General features: G+C 45.0%; 3 protein-coding genes across 3 annotated transcripts; 1 reads left to right on the plus strand and 2 right to left on the minus strand.

Annotated features, from left to right (window-relative positions):
- Positions 1 to 7,857: 7,857 nt before the first annotated feature.
- Positions 7,858 to 13,237, plus strand: B0H65DRAFT_539129 (uncharacterized protein; the record flags this gene model as incomplete). The annotated part of the gene is made up of 4 exons (XM_062829110.1): positions 7,858 to 7,899; positions 8,249 to 10,500; positions 10,575 to 12,431; positions 13,085 to 13,237. The coding sequence occupies 4 exons, from the start codon at positions 7,858 to 7,860 to the stop codon at positions 13,104 to 13,106; spliced, it is 4,173 nt and encodes a 1,390-aa protein (XP_062681242.1). The 3' UTR covers positions 13,107 to 13,237.
- A 436-nt stretch (positions 13,238 to 13,673) lies between these two features.
- On the minus strand, positions 13,674 to 14,779 carry B0H65DRAFT_181403 (ClpP/crotonase-like domain-containing protein; the record flags this gene model as incomplete). Its single annotated transcript, XM_062821510.1, has 1 exon — positions 13,674 to 14,779. Exon 1 carries the CDS (start codon positions 14,550 to 14,552, stop codon positions 13,677 to 13,679), a length of 876 nt encoding a protein of 291 aa, XP_062681243.1. The 5' UTR covers positions 14,553 to 14,779.
- A 1,007-nt stretch (positions 14,780 to 15,786) lies between these two features.
- B0H65DRAFT_181413 (autophagy-related protein 27) lies at positions 15,787 to 17,831 on the minus strand. Its single transcript, XM_062821511.1, has 3 exons — positions 17,145 to 17,831; positions 16,343 to 16,985; positions 15,787 to 16,221 (listed from the first exon to the last, which is right to left on the minus strand). Exons 1-3 carry the CDS (start codon positions 17,443 to 17,445, stop codon positions 16,026 to 16,028), a joined length of 1,140 nt encoding a protein of 379 aa, XP_062681244.1. The 5' UTR covers positions 17,446 to 17,831; the 3' UTR covers positions 15,787 to 16,025.
- Between the last annotated feature and the right edge of the window lie 66 nt (positions 17,832 to 17,897).

Here is a 17,897-nt window from a genome sequence, read left to right on the forward strand (position 1 = left end):
TTAATTAGAATCGGCGAAGGGTACCGAAATTATTTTAGTTGGACCTTTTAAAGTTAGCCCTAGTAGTCCGAAATCCACCGAAAATATAATCGGTAATTTCTTCTTTAATTTGGAAGCTATTAATATTGAGGATACTTTATAAGGTTTAGTCTAATTTAAAATACGGAAGTTATTATAGGTAGAAGATACCAGTAGAAGCCGAAGACGCTAGTAGTATAAATATATATATAGTTATAATAATAAATAGACGTCAGCGTAGTAATTATTTTTCGATACCCCGAGAAATATTATATATCGGAATAGGCTAGTGTATATCTAGTACTTTGTGCCGGACGTTAGTCCGGTCTGGCAGTGCCAAATATAATATTAGATATAGATAGTTATTCGCCTTCTCTCCTCTTAAGGGAGAGGGTTAATTAATTATTTTTATATAATTAGAAATATTTGTTTAATAAAACTATTCATTAATATAAGTCCTAAGTTGTACTTATTTAATTTCAATATTACTAAGCTTGATATTAATCCTAGTATTGAGCCCGACTTTATTGACTTTAGCGTAGGATTAGAGGTTGAACTTATTATGGTCGATTTTGACCATGCTGAGGCTAGCTAGTCAGGTGTAGATAGTAAATACTAAGCACTTCATAACAATTATTAATTATCTATAAATTAATTTTAGCCTTCTATCCTTAAATTAACGCTTAAATAGAATGTATTTATATAGAAATAGAATAATTTTTATAACTTTATATTAATTAGGTATAAATTAATTGGGCGAAATAATTACTAATTACAGAGTTTATTAGAAATAATATTGTATCGTTGTTAATAGGTATTTCTCCCTTCTTCGCTAATTATAGCTACTATTTACGGATAGGTACTAAGCGTCGTATTCTACTACCCTCCAATTTTTCCCTAACCTAATTGAAAAAATACTATAAAGTATTTAAATTAGCGGACTATTTCTAATAGATTTGGGATTTCGTTATTTGATAAATCCAGCGGATTTAAAAGCGATACGAAAATGATACTAATAAGAAATATATCAATTTTCTTAAATACTACCCTAATAATATAATTTTATTAAATACGATAAACTTCATTAACGGTCGGCTATATTTAAAGTTCTATTTACGATAGGAAGGCCCCTTTTACGTTATTTAAGTAGAGAATTATACGGTATATTTCGTATTCCTAACTAATATAAAGTATTCGCTAGTATTTTACATTTCTATAGTATAGCTATAAATCGGTAGAGGCCTTCCTAGTTAGAATATATCCTTTGACGTAAAGGTAAATAACAGGCGCGTAATAATTAGGACGGACAATTATAAGGAATAGGAAGAATAGGACTTCGAAAGGTTTATTGATTGCGCTTAGTTCGGCAGTAATTATTATTAGTACTATTACATCGAATAGAAGGGTGACCACTAGCCGATTTAGGAATTTAAGAATAATATTATTAATTACGAAGAAATATTCTAATATTTTTATAATGAATTTTCTAATAAACTTATACTACTAAACGTAGAAGCTATATTAATTAGACGCGCTCTAATACTAGTTACCGTTCTAGTACCGGCTATTATTCCCGTACCTCCGGTACCCTTAAAACGTTAGTTTGCCTGCGTCGTTTAATAAACTAAGATTACTATTACCGTTATTGATATTATTTAGCCGTTGCCCAACACAGTTACAATTACGATAAAGCCGGAAAATAAATTTATAATATACGAAGAACGGGGATTGGAAATAGTATTTACGAGGATAGTAAGACGTTTAATGGATATTTAGTTTGGTCGAGTACTAAAGAAGGAGTTTGTAGACTATAATAAGATGTTAGAGAATTACGAGAAGAGTTTGAGATAAATAATCTAGAATATTATTATATATATATATAAATTCGAAATTATTAGAATTTCTTTTAAAGGGGGATAGTATTATAGGGTTAGTTTATAATATTCTCGTACTATATTAACTACTTCGTATGCTATGCTTAGAGCATAGTAGTTATATATAGCTGTACGTGTGATGGCATTTGTGGGATGCATCTGTCATTACAACTATATAAGACCACTTGAGCGACCGAATTGCCAGCTTCAGTTACTTGTACCCTTTTGCGGGAACACGGGCTGGTTAGTGTAGTGGTCTGCCACCACCGTGACAGTACGTATACGCGTACACGGACTGGCCTGCTAGGGCTCTTGCCTATATAGCCAGTCCTCTACGCACACCTTCCTTTCCTCTCCTCCGTACAATAACGTATATCTTACCCTATACCTAATAGTTCCTCGCCCCGTGATAGGGCTATTTCTTTTATAAATTTATAAAAGTAACGCGTAGTATCGATAATATTAATTCGAATATGTTAATTTAGGCGAGTGCTAGTAAGTAAATCCCTATCCTTTTTTTGTTTAATTAATATACTTTACTTAAATTAATTCAATATATTACAAAGGCGAAGGCACTTCGTTCTTATAAATACTATATACAATACGGATTAGTTTAGTTAACTATTCTATGCAATTTTTATTCGTAATAAATATAATTATTAGCTCTTTTATAATTACTTTTTTATAAAGAAAGCCAACGTAGATATTGTTAAAGTAGTACTATTAATAGTGAGGGGGTAAGTAATAGAGTATTGTAGTTAATTATAGTTACTTCGTTACTTTTTTATAAACGATTTAGCTATCGAATAAAAAGCTATAAAATTATCCTTCTCTGAATTAGAGGTTGAGTATTTACTCTATTATATTTATTATAAGCGGACCTTACGACGTAAATTAGTTAGCGGAAGGTATAAAACCTATTTAGAATATATATTACGCTATTAAGAATTGATAGTTTGAAAGGATTTGTAATAAATTTATTTAGATTGCTCTTAATAGTTTATACGTATTCGATTTTGTACGATAGTATTTATAAATAAATTAGATTTCGAGGAAATAATATTAGGTAAATTACGTTCGTAAATATTCGCTTCTATTATTATAGGTATAAATCCCATCTCCTTTTATTAGTACTTTTATTTAACCCCCCTAGTCCCCTGAAGAATTTGGAATAAAATCAAACTTAGGGAATATTGGAAGAAACTTAGAGAATATCGGAGGAGATCTAAAGAATATTAGAGAAAATTTAAGAGTTATCGGCGCCCTTTCTTTTTTTATATTATTATTAATAGGGTTGTTATTACTTGCTTACTTATGAACTTTTTTTACTAGTAGGTATTAATAATTAACCCTCTTAAAGGTTACTATTTTATGTTGAAATATAATAATATTATGATAATATAGTAATTCTCCCTTCTTAGTATCTTTAAATACACTCTCGATATCGACGGCCGGTATTTTGTTAAAATAATTAAGATAAAGAACGATTTTCGTAGTAAATTATTACGTAAAGTAGTTACTTACCTAGGTCTTGGCCGGTTCCCGTTACTAATATAATAACTTATTATATTTAAAATTAGGGCGGGTTACCATTTGGTTATAAATGGAAAATATATATAGTTGCGAATCTTTAAGGATAGGGAAGGTATACTTTAGTATAAGTAAAAGTTTAATAGGCGTTGGCAATTGCCTTGTAAGTATCTCTAGTATTACTATTTCTTTATTAGCTATCAAACGCTGATAGTAGAACGGTTAATATTTTAGTTAGAGGTTTAGTAATTGTACGGTTACAAGTTATATAAGATTAGGGAGTAAGAATGGTTAGTACTAATTATATTAGAAGTACCCTTTGTTCTAGCTGCTAAATAAAACGTATAGTCTATTATAGAAATGTAATTATAGCGATTCTATAACTTCTAAAGGTAGGCTGGCTAGTAGTGTAGTATTAGTTCTTATTATATAGAGATAGGTAATACCTAGTATATTTAGAAGATGAGGGAGGGTTGTAGCCGTTTCGAGAACGCTATAAGGGAGTGGGAAAATATACTTTAGGAGGAACTATTAGTAAATTAAAGCTTTTTACTTATACCTTTAGTACTATTACAATAATATTAACGACGTAGATTATAGTTATAGATATTAAGTTAGTTAACTAATTAGTACTCTAAATGACGATTTATACGATTTATATATTAATATATAGATAAATCTAGTCTTTTAGTAAATAGTATAGCTAGTTATACGTAAAAGACACTAGAAATATAGCTAGTTATAAATAGCACTAGAAATGCCAATATACTACATATTGCATATAGAGATTTATACGATATATACGATTTATATATAGATAAATCCAGTCTTTATAGTAATTTAGTATTATTTAGTGTAATTAGAAGTGGTGAGAGCAAGCTAGTATTATAATTATAGAAATGAAATTCAATACAAATATTTCTATTTGTATTAAATGTATTTGAACCACTTTTTAGTATAGCATTTATATATTACTATAAATCCTTCTAATATATATACTAATCGATTGCTAGTAATTAGGGTATTTTATATAATAAGTTTAGTATTATTAGAGTTAATATTGTAATTGTAGTATTGAAAATACAATTAATATATATATTAGTTAACCTTTATTTATTTTATAATTATTATTACTAATACGTATTGTTATAGGGCTAGAGCCTAGGGGTTAAGCTTGGCTAATACCAAGCCGTATCCTACATTATCGATAGGGAGCTTGCCTTATCAATAGGGATACGAACCTTCTAGTTGGCTAGACCCGTATAATTGCCTAGCCCGTGCGCTCTAAGCGACTTGTATAAAACCTTCTTTTAATTGTACCCTTTTAATACAATCTTCCTCTTTATTAAATATAGTATTTCAACTTTATACAATTGCTTACTATACTTTACTTTTATAGACCCGCTATATTATATTTAACCCTCTTTTTAAATATTTTATACCTCGCCTATATGCTAAAAGAGTCTCCTCTCTATATTACTCTTATTTTCCTTAATAATACTATCCTCCCTATCGTTCTTATTTTCTTTAGTAATAATACCCCTTCCTTTACATTTTCGCATTAGTATTTTTTCGCTAGTATACTAGAAGAGTTTTTACTACTCTAGCTCTTACGATCCTTTACGATATCCTTTCGTTGCTTAGACTCCTTAAGCGCCAACGCTTTTTAATTCGATTTCGTTCGCTCGTTTGCGATTAATTTCAATTGTAATTATTGCCCAAACCCTCGTCCCTTTCAATAATAGTACTAATTCTTTATTAAGATTCCGAGCGTACAAGTTAAACTCTACATAAATAGATTCGCTTTTTACGATATAGGTTTATCGTTTACTTTTTTATATATTATCTTCGATAGTAATACCCTTTTTTTTTGGCTTTTGTTTCCATTACGTATATCCGGTTAAAGACGCTCGAAATACCGAATTAACGTTGTTAGGAAAGTTTTGAACTCTACTTAAATAAAGAAATAGAGGAGGAGAGAGGGTAATAGTAATAGTAGTTTTAGTTTAGGAGTATACTAGTTGTATTAAATCAAATTAGTTCTTTGTAGCCTAATAGGGGCTTAAATAATTACAACAATAATAATTAAAAAGAGGAATTCTTAGATTAAATAGTACCTTATTAAGGCTAGCCCTAATAATACTAGGGGTAAAAGAGTACGATATATCTAAAAGGAGGGACCTTTACGGCTTATTAAGTATATTATTTATTAGCTAGATAAGTAGTAAGACTACTATGTGATACCCTTCGCCGCCTAATTATATTATTAGTAGTGTCTATTATAAAACATAATTGTACGAGGGTAGTAAACATTATATTTTGTAGGTATAAAGACTATTGAATTACCTTTATAGCAGTAAGGGTAAGGCTCCTATTAGTAAGAGAAGTAGAATAATACGAAGTATTGGGTAATAATTTTAATTTTTATTGCTTTTTGGGTATGGATATATTTAATAGCAAAAGAGGATCCTTAATAGGTAAGGTTTAAAAATATCCCCTAATTTAGTCTTAGTACCCATAGTCTTTAAGTATAACTCTATGAAGGTAACGGCGGGTACGCATTATTACCGATCCGGGTAGTAGGTAAGTAGTCGTATAGCGTTTATTTGGGGGCTTAATATAAATATTTTTTTTAGTATTGTTAATTTCTTCCCTATTTAAATAGGTATTTAGTTAGGAGCGGTTGTTAATAAATTTTATTATTTTTATATAATTAATTGTACTTGATACTTTGTACGGTAGACTGCCTTTTTTAAGGGGGTATAGGGGGGTAATATTATAGGGTTAGAGCCTAGGGGTTAAATTTAGCTAATGCTAAGCCGTATCTTACATTATCGATAGGGAGTTTACTTTATCGATAAGGATGCGAGCCTTTTGGTTGGCTAGACCCGTATGACTGCCTGGCTCGTGCGCTCTAAGCGACCTATATAAAACCTTCTTTTGATTGTACCCTTCTAGTACAATCTTCCTTTTCCTCTTTGTCAAATATAGCATTTCAACCTTACAAGACTGTTCGCTGTGCCTTACTCTTGCAGACCCGCTACACGTATAGTAGTTACTTAATATAGAGCTTATTGAACCGATTTATATATACCAAAGTAATTTCCTATATAAAAGATAGCTCGAAGGACTTTGCTATGGGAATTAGACTTCGCTAATAGTTTAGGGAGACTAATACTAAGTATTATCAACAATGTTTATATTATGACTTTTACGATTTCACTAAGTCAATATAACGGCCGTGTACAAACGCCTCTCTTACGTGCAAAGAGCTGACTCAGCTTCAACTCTACACGCGTGTTTACATACTACCCAAGTGTGGTAAAGACTGTACGATTACGGGACTCAAGAAGCTATACCGTTCTGAGCAGTAGATGGCGTGGCGAGCCCTGGTCTGCACCGCCCAGATGCCAAGGCTGTAAGCGGAATAATCGACACCGTAAAATGGAACCAAATGGGCCCAAAAAGGAGGCTGTTAGTGGAGGGTTAGTGGTTAAAGTGGCTCCGGGGCTGGGATATTAACTGGAACGGTTTCAGGGAGCGGTCAGTTTAAAGCAGGGCACGTTTTCTTTTGATTGGTTGGCGTTGATATAGAGAAGCCGAAGCTGAGTGTCGAACAGATATGTACTTCGCTGTACCGAGCCGAGTTCGGACTTCAGATGGACGAACCGGAGAGGCCATGGGGACAATTTGGGTTCGTCTGCTGTTGTTATTTGTTCCTGAATTATGCCGTGCCGTATGTACGACATGATAACAGAATTGAGAATAAGCAGGCCGAGTGAGAGCCCCGCTTTGGCAACGACTGCCGTTGACCGGTCACCTCAGTAGTGTGTTGCACAAGAGTCGTGAAGACGGATGATTTGCGCCGGGGATACATGATTGCCGCCCGCGATAACATTGACTAAAAGCGATGTCGGGCTCCTATCAGTCCCGCTCGGCAAGGAGCATTATGGCAGACATATGGACGTATAGCGGGCCGTCATCGAAATGCGAGATAAGGAATCATATCGAAGAAGGAATGGAAAATCAAAAGACCATTCTTTGGGAGAAGCCAATGGGAGAGGTTCCAGGAGCGGGACGAGCCTGTCAACCATCAGAGCAACGGAACGTGATACTTTGACTTGTCAACGTGGACCAGAGAAGGGATGATCGATGCATACTTGTATGTAGTCCCGGGGTTAGGTGAAAAGGTACGTACCTGGGTACTAGACCTTTACGGTAACCTTTTGATCTGGATCGCCATGGGACCGAGGAGAAACACTAACAGAATCTCGAGTTCAAGTGACAGCACTGTACGTAACAAGACAGTCATAGAGACAACTGGAGTAACCGCCACCCGCTGCTAGTGCTGGCTCTTAATTATCAACAAATCCCATTCCATGATCAGTGCACGGATCACCTGCACCTTATACTTTTTGGCCACTGCGGGCAAGACATGTTGCATTACACTCCTGTTACTGATAGAATTGTTAACGAGGTACGTACCTGGCTGTTAGTGTTAGCAAGCGATTAGCGAACGGCCCATGGAAGCCAAGGGCGAAAGACGAGAGTTGAAAGCGGGGCGCGGCATTGGACAGCATTGGCATTTCCTACCGTAATACGCACTGTCTCCACACACGGCCCTCTTCCCACTGTCCACTGCAGTGTTCAGTTTAGAGGGATCTCGGATTCCCTACCGCTACCACCAAAACATCCCCCAAAACACACAGATTACACACCACAACATCCACCACCATCACCACCACCACCACCACCACCACCACTACCGACGACAGATCGACTGCCAACCCCAACTCCCGTCCGCGTCAATTCCTGTATCTGCGCAGCCGTCAGATGTCCTCCCCATGTCGAACTCGCATTCGACCAACGATGATGCCGCTCCCGCTGCTTCGGTGAGCCCTGCTCGGGTTGCTGGTCAAGATGCTTCCACCACCACTTCCTCGGCCCAGTCCCATCAACTCCCGTCCGCCGCATCTCCCTACTGTTCCGAGTCCCCTCCACTCCACGTCATCCCCCCGGTCGACCCCCCAGAAGGCCAGGAACATCACATCATCGTCTCTGAGCCGTCCGTGTCCCCGGGTCCTCCAACACCACCAGACGAACATCAGCCCGGACATGCTGCTCCTCCCGCTGCTGCTGCCGTCCCCACTCCCACCACCCTGGTCACAGATACCACAGATCATACCGTTGCACATGCCGCACAAGCTGCTGCAGACCAGATTAAATACCACCGCGGCCCTGCTGCCTATCTCCAGAGACACCCCTCCGGTCCTGGCGCTTCCTTGCTGACCCAGGCTTTTGCTACAGCTCGTGGCACAAATAATAACAACCCCCTACAAAAACAACCAGGTGATAACACTCCGTCTCAACCTCAACCTCAAGTCGTCTCGTCTCATCCTCTGTCCGCCGTTCCGTCTGAAAGTCATACCAGACAGCAGCACGATAACGACCGTCGACCACAAGGCCACCGTTATGAAGAGCAGCCCTCCTTCCAAGACGAAGAAGACGACGCCTTGACCCCGAGAGCCGGCTCCCCTCGCAACTCCAACAACTTTCACAAGACACACACCATGTCGTCCATGACTGCTACCATCACGTCCACCGCCACCATGACGGGCCCTCCGTTGGGTGGCGTCATCGAGCTCGATCTGCGTCAGGTCAACTCCATGCTCAAGGGACACCGCGAATACCTTACAAAGAACAAGGGCCGAGGAATGTCTCTAGAACGGACCGATTCCACAGATGCTGATAGTAGCCATCCTGTCGTCTCCACCAAGATTTCGGAATCCCCTACCGCTCTGAACAACAATGATGGAGCCGCTGACAACGGTGACAATGCTATTCCCAGGCTGCGCAAGGATCAACGAGCACAGACGGTTCCCGAAAAGGCATGGTCCATTGGCGTGGGAGAGCTGACCGATGACCAGGACGGCATGGTTGAAAAGTCCATTACCGAGGTCCTGGCCGGTGTCGAGCCCAATGCCCGCAGCCGCAAGGCCAGCCACAGTTTGCGCTTCTTCAAGGAGGGTCTGCCTGACGAAAAGTCCAAGAAGAAGGATACCAAGCGAGAGAGGCTCCCTTCGACCGCCGAGACGGCTGAGGATACCGAGACAGAGGGTGAAGGAAAGTCACGGACTACTACTGTGCCTGCATCTACATCAGAGGACACACAGTTACCCGAAACTGACGAACCAGCCCAGGCTCACTCTGTCCCCTTGCTTACTCCAGAAACCCCGGCCGGCGATAAAATTGCTCAAGATTATTTCTTGCCCAAGCCGGTTGAGGAGCCGGCCCAGGTAAAGCAGCAGCAGCAGCAGCCTCCTGCTACTCCGGGTCGCGAGCATACGAGTGCAGTCCAAGATGCTACTACAGAGTCTGGCTACAAGTCTCCGTCGTTGGATCGCAAGCCAGAGCCGCGGCGCAAGTCCGATGCTAGCATTGACGGTGGATCGCATACAGAGGATGGCGAAGAGTCTGGGGAGGAAAAGATTTCGTCGGCCGTGTTCCTACCGCATCAAGGCCCCGAGGAGGCTGAGGAGCACTCCGACGTGCCTGGCGCGGCTTCTTCCCGAACCGCGCTTCCGTCAAGAACACATTCTCGAGCTGAAGATTTCCATCCGTGGCTTGTGAAAGCTGGTGAGCCTGAAGTCGAATGTCCAGACGAGTGTCCTGACGTTGAAAAGACCCATCGGCTTGCCAAGCCTGCCGACAGCGCTGCTACTACTGTTCCTTTTGTAGGTTCTCAGATAGACACTGGCAAAGTCAATGAACCTGCCGTTGCGGACGAGAGTGAAACTGGTGTCTTTCCACCCCAAACAAAGCCGTCCCAGTCCATTGCGCATCATCATCCTCATCATCCCTTTCATCCCGAAGAGACCGTCCATGACCACCAAGGGGAGACCAAAGAGCAGCCCCTAGATGCAATTGAACTGATCCCTTACAAACACCAAGTCGGAGGGCACACCACCCTCTGGCGCTTTTCTCGGCGGGCCGTCTGTAAACAGTTGAACAACCGAGAGAATGAATTCTATGAAAAGATTGAACAACATCACCGCGACTTGTTGGCTTTTTTGCCGAGGTATGTTGTCCCATGTATGATGTATATCCTTCCGTATGATCCCATGACTAACGTTGTTGTTGTTGTTGTTGCAGATATATTGGTGTTTTGAACGTCACCTTCCAGAAGAAGCCTCGACGAAAGTCGGTGCACAAGAAAGACGAGGCGGCCACTGCTGCGCTGGAAGCCCCTGCAGCGGGCCAAGACGAAGCTAGCTCCGGTGCTAAAGGGAACGAAGCAGCGCCAACAAACGGTGCCCAGCCGGCACAGCCTGAGCACCAGCGCATCATTAGCCAGTCGCTGCAGCAACCACTGGGTCAGATCCCTACTGTCACCTTTGTTGATAATCAACACATTCTCCCACGGAGCCTGATCCAGCCAGCATTGGCCTCGTCAAGCTCCTTCACTCGTTTTCGGAGTGCCTCGGCCTCTGTCCAAGGGGGTAGGGCTCCCAACGGACAATATGTCTCTGAGAACCCCAGCCACATGTTGCGGCCAAGGCTGGAGGACCGGCATGCTAACAGCTGGGGAGCCACCATGGTAAATAAGCGACTGCGCAACGAGGTGTTCAATGACGCCTTCCTCAAGCAGCCCATTGCTGTTCACCGTCACAAGAAGGGTCATCAAAGGCCCTTCTCCCGGAGAAGTCTGCAGCCAGTTCTCCGCCATACCGAGTCTGATCCAAACTTGGATGTCGCTCAAGATGCCAAGCCGCGGGCCAGCAGTGCCGGTGAGGAGTCGCGCCTCAAGCCCAGCGACCTGGTACGAAGCGAGGAGAACTTGGCTGCCGGACCGCGCAGCTTTAGTGAAGAAAGAGTGGCAGACGACGGGCCCAAGGACGTGACGGGGACTAGTGCTCCTGAGCCAGAGATTCTGAAGGATGCGTCGCCCGCTCAGCCAAAGAAGAAGCGTCGGTACTCGGGGACAGGATTGAGGAGGAAGCCGAAGGATGTCCAGGATGCGCGGGGTGAGCTGCAGTACTTTGAGGAGGCTGACTCGGCTGCCTACAAGGCTGATGACGAGGAGCCCGTGTTTGAGGTCGAGCCTGTTGACGTCCCGGATGTACCAGGAGAGGAGTCCATTGGACCTTTGGACACTAGGCACAATGGCACCAACGGCGTCAACGGCGTCAACACCGAGTCTGCCATCGCCGATGACCTGGCTCCTCCCAGTCCGCACACGGAAATCGCCAAGATACCTCGCCCCATCAACCCCAAAGAAGCCCAGACGCAAACCGACTCCCGCGTCGAGTACTTCTTGCTGCTTGAAGACCTCACTGCCGGCATGAAGCGTCCCTGCATCATGGACCTCAAGATGGGCACCCGTCAATACGGCGTCGAAGCCTCCCCCAAGAAGCAGAAGTCTCAACAAGGCAAATGCGCAAAGACCACCTCCCGCGAGCTCGGCGTGCGCGTCTGCGGTCTCCAAGTCTGGGACGTCGCCACCCAGTCCTACGTCTTCAAAGACAAGTACTACGGCCGCGACCTCAAAGCCGGACAAGAGTTCCAGGACGCCTTGACCCGATTCCTCTACAACGGCGTCGACCGCGCCTCCATCCTGCGCCACATCCCCACCGTCCTCCACAAGCTGTCGGAGCTGGAGGTTATTATCAGGAGATTGAAAGGCTACCGCTTCTACGCTGCTTCGCTACTGATGTTCTACGACGGCGAACCGCTCCCCCCTCCTGCGCCTCCCACGCCTACTGCCACCACACACTCCGAGTACGACACGGCAGTCGAAGATTACTACTCTACCGACTTTGCGACTGACAACGACGACGCCGCATCTAACCACCCCCATCAACATCACCCCCGCACCCACACCCTCAACGGCGGCGGCAAAAAGAAAAAAGACAAGCACGAAATCGACTTCAAGATGGCGGACTTTGCCAACTGCGTTACGGCTGAAGACTTGGCTGCCAATGGAATCGAGGGCAAGCCGTGTCCGCCTAGGTATCCGCAGGAACCGGATAATGGGTTTTTGAGAGGCCTGAGGAGTTTGAGGAGGTATTTTTTGAGGATCCAGAGGGATGTGAGGAGGGAGTTGGGGATGGGGACGTGGAGGGCGGTGGATGAGGAGATTGAGAGGGAGATTATGGAGGATGAGTATGGGGGTGAAGATGAGGGGTATGTTTCGGAGTAGGGGGGGGTGTTTGATTACTTGTAGGAAGGAGGGAGTTGTGCGCGAGTGTGTGAATGAGTAATGGAGGTCGAGGCGGAAGGGAGCAGAACAGAGTGTGACGAGAGAAAGTTGTTTTGTGATCGTTTATGGGATTGTTTGGTTTTGTGAAAGGTGTATGGTGTTGGGTCTTGAAATTGGGTTTTGTGATTGTTGTTGTTGTTGTTGTTGTTGTTGTTGCTGTTGTTGTTGTCAGATCCGTGGTGGCTGTCCGTTACGTCCGGTTATTTTTATGGATAAGGGCAGCCGAGCAGAACAGAAGAGAACCAGATCAGAGAAATATTATATCATGAAGCTTTTTGATTTTCACTATTATTTTATTTCTTTATTGGCTATGGTGGTTTGTTTGAGGGGTCGGGAAGGTATGGACTGTTTTGGTGTCTTGTTCAAATAACAACAGGATGAGTAAACAACCTATGTAGTGTAGCTATCTAGGCTGGGTTTGGTAGGATGAACGGTACGTTGAACTTGATGGGCATCCGAAGGTTATCGAGAGGTTAAAATGGACTGCTGTAACGATGTGTATTCAGTGTATACCTTATATAGACGGGGACGAAAACAAAAACAATGAGAAAACTATCACAACTCCCCCCTCTGATAATGATGATTGTCAAAGTAGTGACGTTAAGCCTATATCATGGCATTTCTACACTACACTCCATCTGTGTTTCCTCCGAACGACAACATTTCCTCTTCTTACGTTGGTTGAGCTGCGTGGCCGCTGTCAATCGACCGATGGACCGATCCTAGACTAATGAATGCCCAACAACAAATCTACCCTTTGATATCACTGAATCGTGGCTCGAAGTACTTGACCAGTTTTCATTTACAAAAACAACCAAGCAGATCTATGGTGCCGTTACCCCCAAGCGCAGTTCAGTTCAGTTCTGTATCTGTTCCGTCTTTTGCCGCTGAACCCGTCAAGAAACCATCCATCCCCCTCTAACCAAAGCAACCCATCCAGTCCAACACGATTACCCCCCCTTCCCCAAAAAAAAAAAAAAAAAAAAAAAAAACACTCACAACTTACTCAAAATCTCCTTCACCCTCTTCCCCCCCTCCGCCCTCCTCCTCTCCTCCCCCTCCACTTGTTTCTTCACCCTCTGCTCCTCCCTCCCATGTCCCTCCACGCTCAAATATTGTTCGACCGTCTCCCTATACATCTCCCCCTTCAACAACCCATAAATCCCACTCTTGCACTTGTCCTGCAACCTCCTCTCTCCAATAAACCGCATCGCGTCCTCCAACCCGTTTTTGTCTGTGAGCTCATCCACGATCCCCGCCTCCTTCGCCTCCGGCCCTGCAAACCTGTGCGCCTCCAGCACTAGTTTCCTATACGTCTGCGGGACGCACTTCAGCCGGAAAATAGCAGACATAGCCGGCTTCAACGGAACCCCAAAGTCCAACTCGTTCACGCACGCGAAGCCCCTGCTCGGGTTCATAAGCCGGTAATCCATGTGCATGGCTAGCATTAACCCGCCAGCAAACGCGTGGCCGTTTAGTAGTGCGACCGTCGGCATCGGATAGGTCAGGTACCGACGGAACAGAGCGTACAGTTTGTGGGGGAGGAAATCCGGGTCGGAAAGGGCGTTTTCGAGGTCCAACCCGTTGCTGAAAAACTTGGGCAGGGAGGAGGTCGTGATGACTACGCCTGGCGGGTACTTCTGGGGAGAGAATTCGAGGATGTCGAGAGCGAGAAGGAGGGTGGTGCAGCAGGTGTCTGTTAGGCGGTTGTCGGGGGGCGAGGAGATGGTGAGGATGTAGATGTTGGATTGTGGCGAGGAGGAGTCCGGGGAGGGGAGGAGGGGGGTGGAGCAGGTGAGGGTGCCGCCGGGTTGGGAGGCGGAGGGGGCGATGGGGAGGGTGAAGAGGGTTTTTTGAGAGATGGTGGCCATTTTGACGGTTGGTTGGCTGGCGGGTTGGTTGATGGTGTTGTTGTCGGTGGTGGTGGACGAGGTGTAGTTCGTTTTAAGGTTCGGATGGGAGATCCTTGGCGGCAGGTATTTGTTTGTTTGGCCGGGCCGGGCGGTTGTTGCTTGAAGCTGATGAATTTGTTGAAGACAGTTGTGTCTGAGTGAGGCTCGTCAAGATGAGACGAGTCCTGAAGTTGAAGACCGTGTTGATGTCTCGAGAGAAACTGTCTTTATGTGAGACGACGCATCAGTAGGTCGATCAGTCGTCCGTCGTATCAGTGGTGGATGTACACAGCCGTGTACCTCGGCTTGTTTTGCATGTAGGGACTACGCGATTAGCACGGATTACTAAACTTACCCGGCAGGCAGATCGTCCCGACTTGGCAGATACAGTCTACAAAGAACTCGATCTCGTTGTCTCGAGCACCTGAGACGAGTCAAGTCTGACATGTGATACGTGGTCCGGCTGACCTTCGGCACTGGGGGGTACTGGTCAGGTCTTCAAAACCGACCGTCTGACTAGGAGGAAACCACCTAGTCAGGGACATTGATTCGTACATGGACATTGATTCGTACCGCGGGAGCGACTTTGACTGGCTAGCAAAAACCCTTAGCGCCAAAGTCTCCCACGCTAAGCCGGTTATTGGGCTTACCCGCATGCGCGCATGGCTTAGATACACTTTTACCCCTCCTAGCTCAATATTTAATGCATGCACACCATATACTGTCTCGGTACAAGAATCCGGTACGAATCAATGTCCATGTACGAATCAATGTCCCTGACTAGTGGCTCGCCCGCTAGTCAGACGGTCGGTTTTGAAGACCTGACGAGTACTTCATCCGGTGGCGACGCCACGGCGAACCCCACGGCAAGTGTTCCGAACCTAGCCTCCACTTTCCGGGATGCTGTCCTTGGCCCTTACCATTTCAAAAAGGGGATCATCAAAGGTAAACAAATGCTTGAAGAAATTCAGTAAATTGGAGGCTCATGGAAACGCCCATGATAATCATACAGAACGAAAGAAACCCAAAGCGTACCGTCTCCTCCACCTGTATCACCTAACAGCTTGGCATTACTCCCCCGGACCAGAAAACAATCACTGCTTAAGAAGACGAGCCCATAGACCTGACTGATATCCATCATTCCCAAACGCCAATCCTGAAAATGTATCCCTACTTGTATGAGAAAGTCTTCTAACTGCAATCCCTTCGTGCCCTGCATCGTGCACCCTGACAGCCTACAGCAGTAGCAGCAGTTCTGTTGCGTACCTGGTCCTCCTCCCTTCTCTAACCCATATCCTACTCCTCACTCCATCCTCTCCTAGCCCCCGACCGCTACCAAGACCTCTCATACCCATGACCTTCCTCTCCTTCCTCCTCCTGATCACCACCCCAGTCCCCCCTCCAACTTTCCACCTCCAACCCACCTCCACCTCTCCCCTCTTCAGGCCCCTCCTAAACAGCCGAATACCCTCCCCGACTCCCACTGCTCTGTACGGTATTCAACACCCGTCTCGTCCAGTCCTTGAGCAAATAGGGGATGTCCCTGATGGTGTCGCCATGTGGCAGGAGGTCCCAACCACGCGCGCCGTACCGGTTGTAGTTGAGCCAGGAGCCGAAGATGAGGTAGGCGGCTATGGCTAGGAAGAGGCTTTTGGGGTGTTGGTGTTAGTTTTGCGTCGGACAAAATAAGGGGTACCAACAAAGGGAAGGTAAAGAAAAGGGAAGGGAAAAAGAAAGGGAAGAGGAAAAGGGGACGGGTAAGAACTTACAGAACCACAAGCCAAGTAAAGAACCCCCAACTCTTATTGATATCCTCCTCACCGTTTCCGCCCTTGTTGCCGCCGTCTTTATCATCACCATCCTTCGGCTTATCCTTGTCTCCATCCTTTGGCTTGTCCTTATCCCCATCACTAGGCTTGTCGCCGTCTTTGGGCTTGTCGCCGCCACCGGAGGCATCCAAACAAGCAAACTTGGTATACCACGTCAACTCGAGCTGATCCACATCCTCACCAACACGCTTATACCCATTCCACACCAGCGCCGTCGGCGTTGTCCCGTTATTAATCGTCTTTTGCGTCTCGGGGTATCCATCGTCGCCCTCTTCCTCTTTTTTGTCGTCACCATCCCTTGTAAAAAGCTTGGGCTTCTCATACTGATCCTCGCTGTCGATTATTTCGCCTTCCGTACCCGTCAAAGTCTTGTTGCAGACGAAATTGATGACGACCTTTTGGTGTCGCGATTGGTGCTTGTACCCCGTAAAAGTCAGCTTGATGCCGCCGTCCTTGTTGTGGTCGGAAGAGGAATCGAGCTTGGTGGCTTCGTAGTGGAAGGATGAGCCGCCGGCGAGGGTGGTGGCTGTTTCGAAGGTGGATTTCTTGTCGGAGGGGGAGTAGTGGTGTTTGAGTCTGCAGACTGTTTTTGTTTTGGGGTTCTGTTAGTATCGTTGCTTTTGGAGTTGTTGTTCCTGGCATCGTGAGTTCTAGCTTGGGGAGATCCCGGCTTGCTTAGATCTTCCCCAGCTTAACCCACGTCACCAGTCCATAACTCTGCTACTATCAAGGGTAGACGAACCTCTAGCATCACCCCCACACTGCTCCTCCTTCTTAACATCCCCCTTCCTCTTCAGCGGCGCACAGATATCCAACGTATACGTATAGTTGTAGTAAGCCGGCGGGTCGTACTCGTTCGTCACCACCGTGTGTGGCCCGCCGAGCTCGCCAAAGTTGTACTTGTGTCCGTCCACGACGATCTCCTTGCAGCGCATTACTTCGGCCGGTGGGGGGGCGGCGGCTGTGATTGTCGAGGGGAGCCCCGCGAGAAGGAGGACGGTGGCGGCGGCGGCGCCGGCTAGGGGGGTTGTTGGGGGGCGCATTGTGTATGTGTGTGCTTCGGGGGAGGGTGGAAGGTGGTGTTGGATGTCGGTGTCGGTGTAGATGCCTCTAGGTACAGAGCGTACGTGATGAGGTCGACGACGCGGCGAACAGCGGCGGCGTGTATATAATCCGCGATGGTTTTTGTTCCAAAGTCGTCGAGGGAGTTGTTATACGTAGAGGGGTCCGGCCCGGGGTAGGTAGGGTAGGTAGGGTAGGTCGGTTCGATCGGCCGCTCGGCGGGTTAAAGAAGCTAGAGAAGCTAGAAGCTAGACAGTTGGCAAGGTCCAACCTAACGCACGCAGGGTCAGCGGGTCAGGGTTCCAACCGTCAGGGTATTTCGAGTCCGACGATCGGTGTCTGTTTGTTGCGTGCGTAGAGAAGTATCGAGACGGGAGGCTGAGCGAAGTCTGGGATGATGGAAAGATGCGAATTCTGCCTAACTATCCGAGGA

The sequence above is a fragment of the Neurospora tetraspora genome (assembly GCF_033439725.1).
Source record: "Neurospora tetraspora strain CBS 560.94 chromosome Unknown B0H65scaffold_4, whole genome shotgun sequence".
NCBI classification, from domain to species: Eukaryota; Fungi; Ascomycota; class Sordariomycetes; order Sordariales; family Sordariaceae; genus Neurospora; species Neurospora tetraspora.

Coding starts and splice junctions, on each gene's coding strand:
- B0H65DRAFT_181413 (XM_062821511.1), bottom strand. CDS start 17,445: ATGCGCCCCCCAACAACCCCCCTAGCCGGCGCCGCCGCCGCCACCGTC. Junction 16,986..17,144: donor GTGTGGGGGTGATGCTAGAG/GTTCGTCTACCC, acceptor AAACAAAAACAG/TCTGCAGACTCAAACACCAC. Junction 16,222..16,342: donor TTTACTTGGCTTGTGGTTCT/GTAAGTTCTTAC, acceptor ACACCCCAAAAG/CCTCTTCCTAGCCATAGCCG.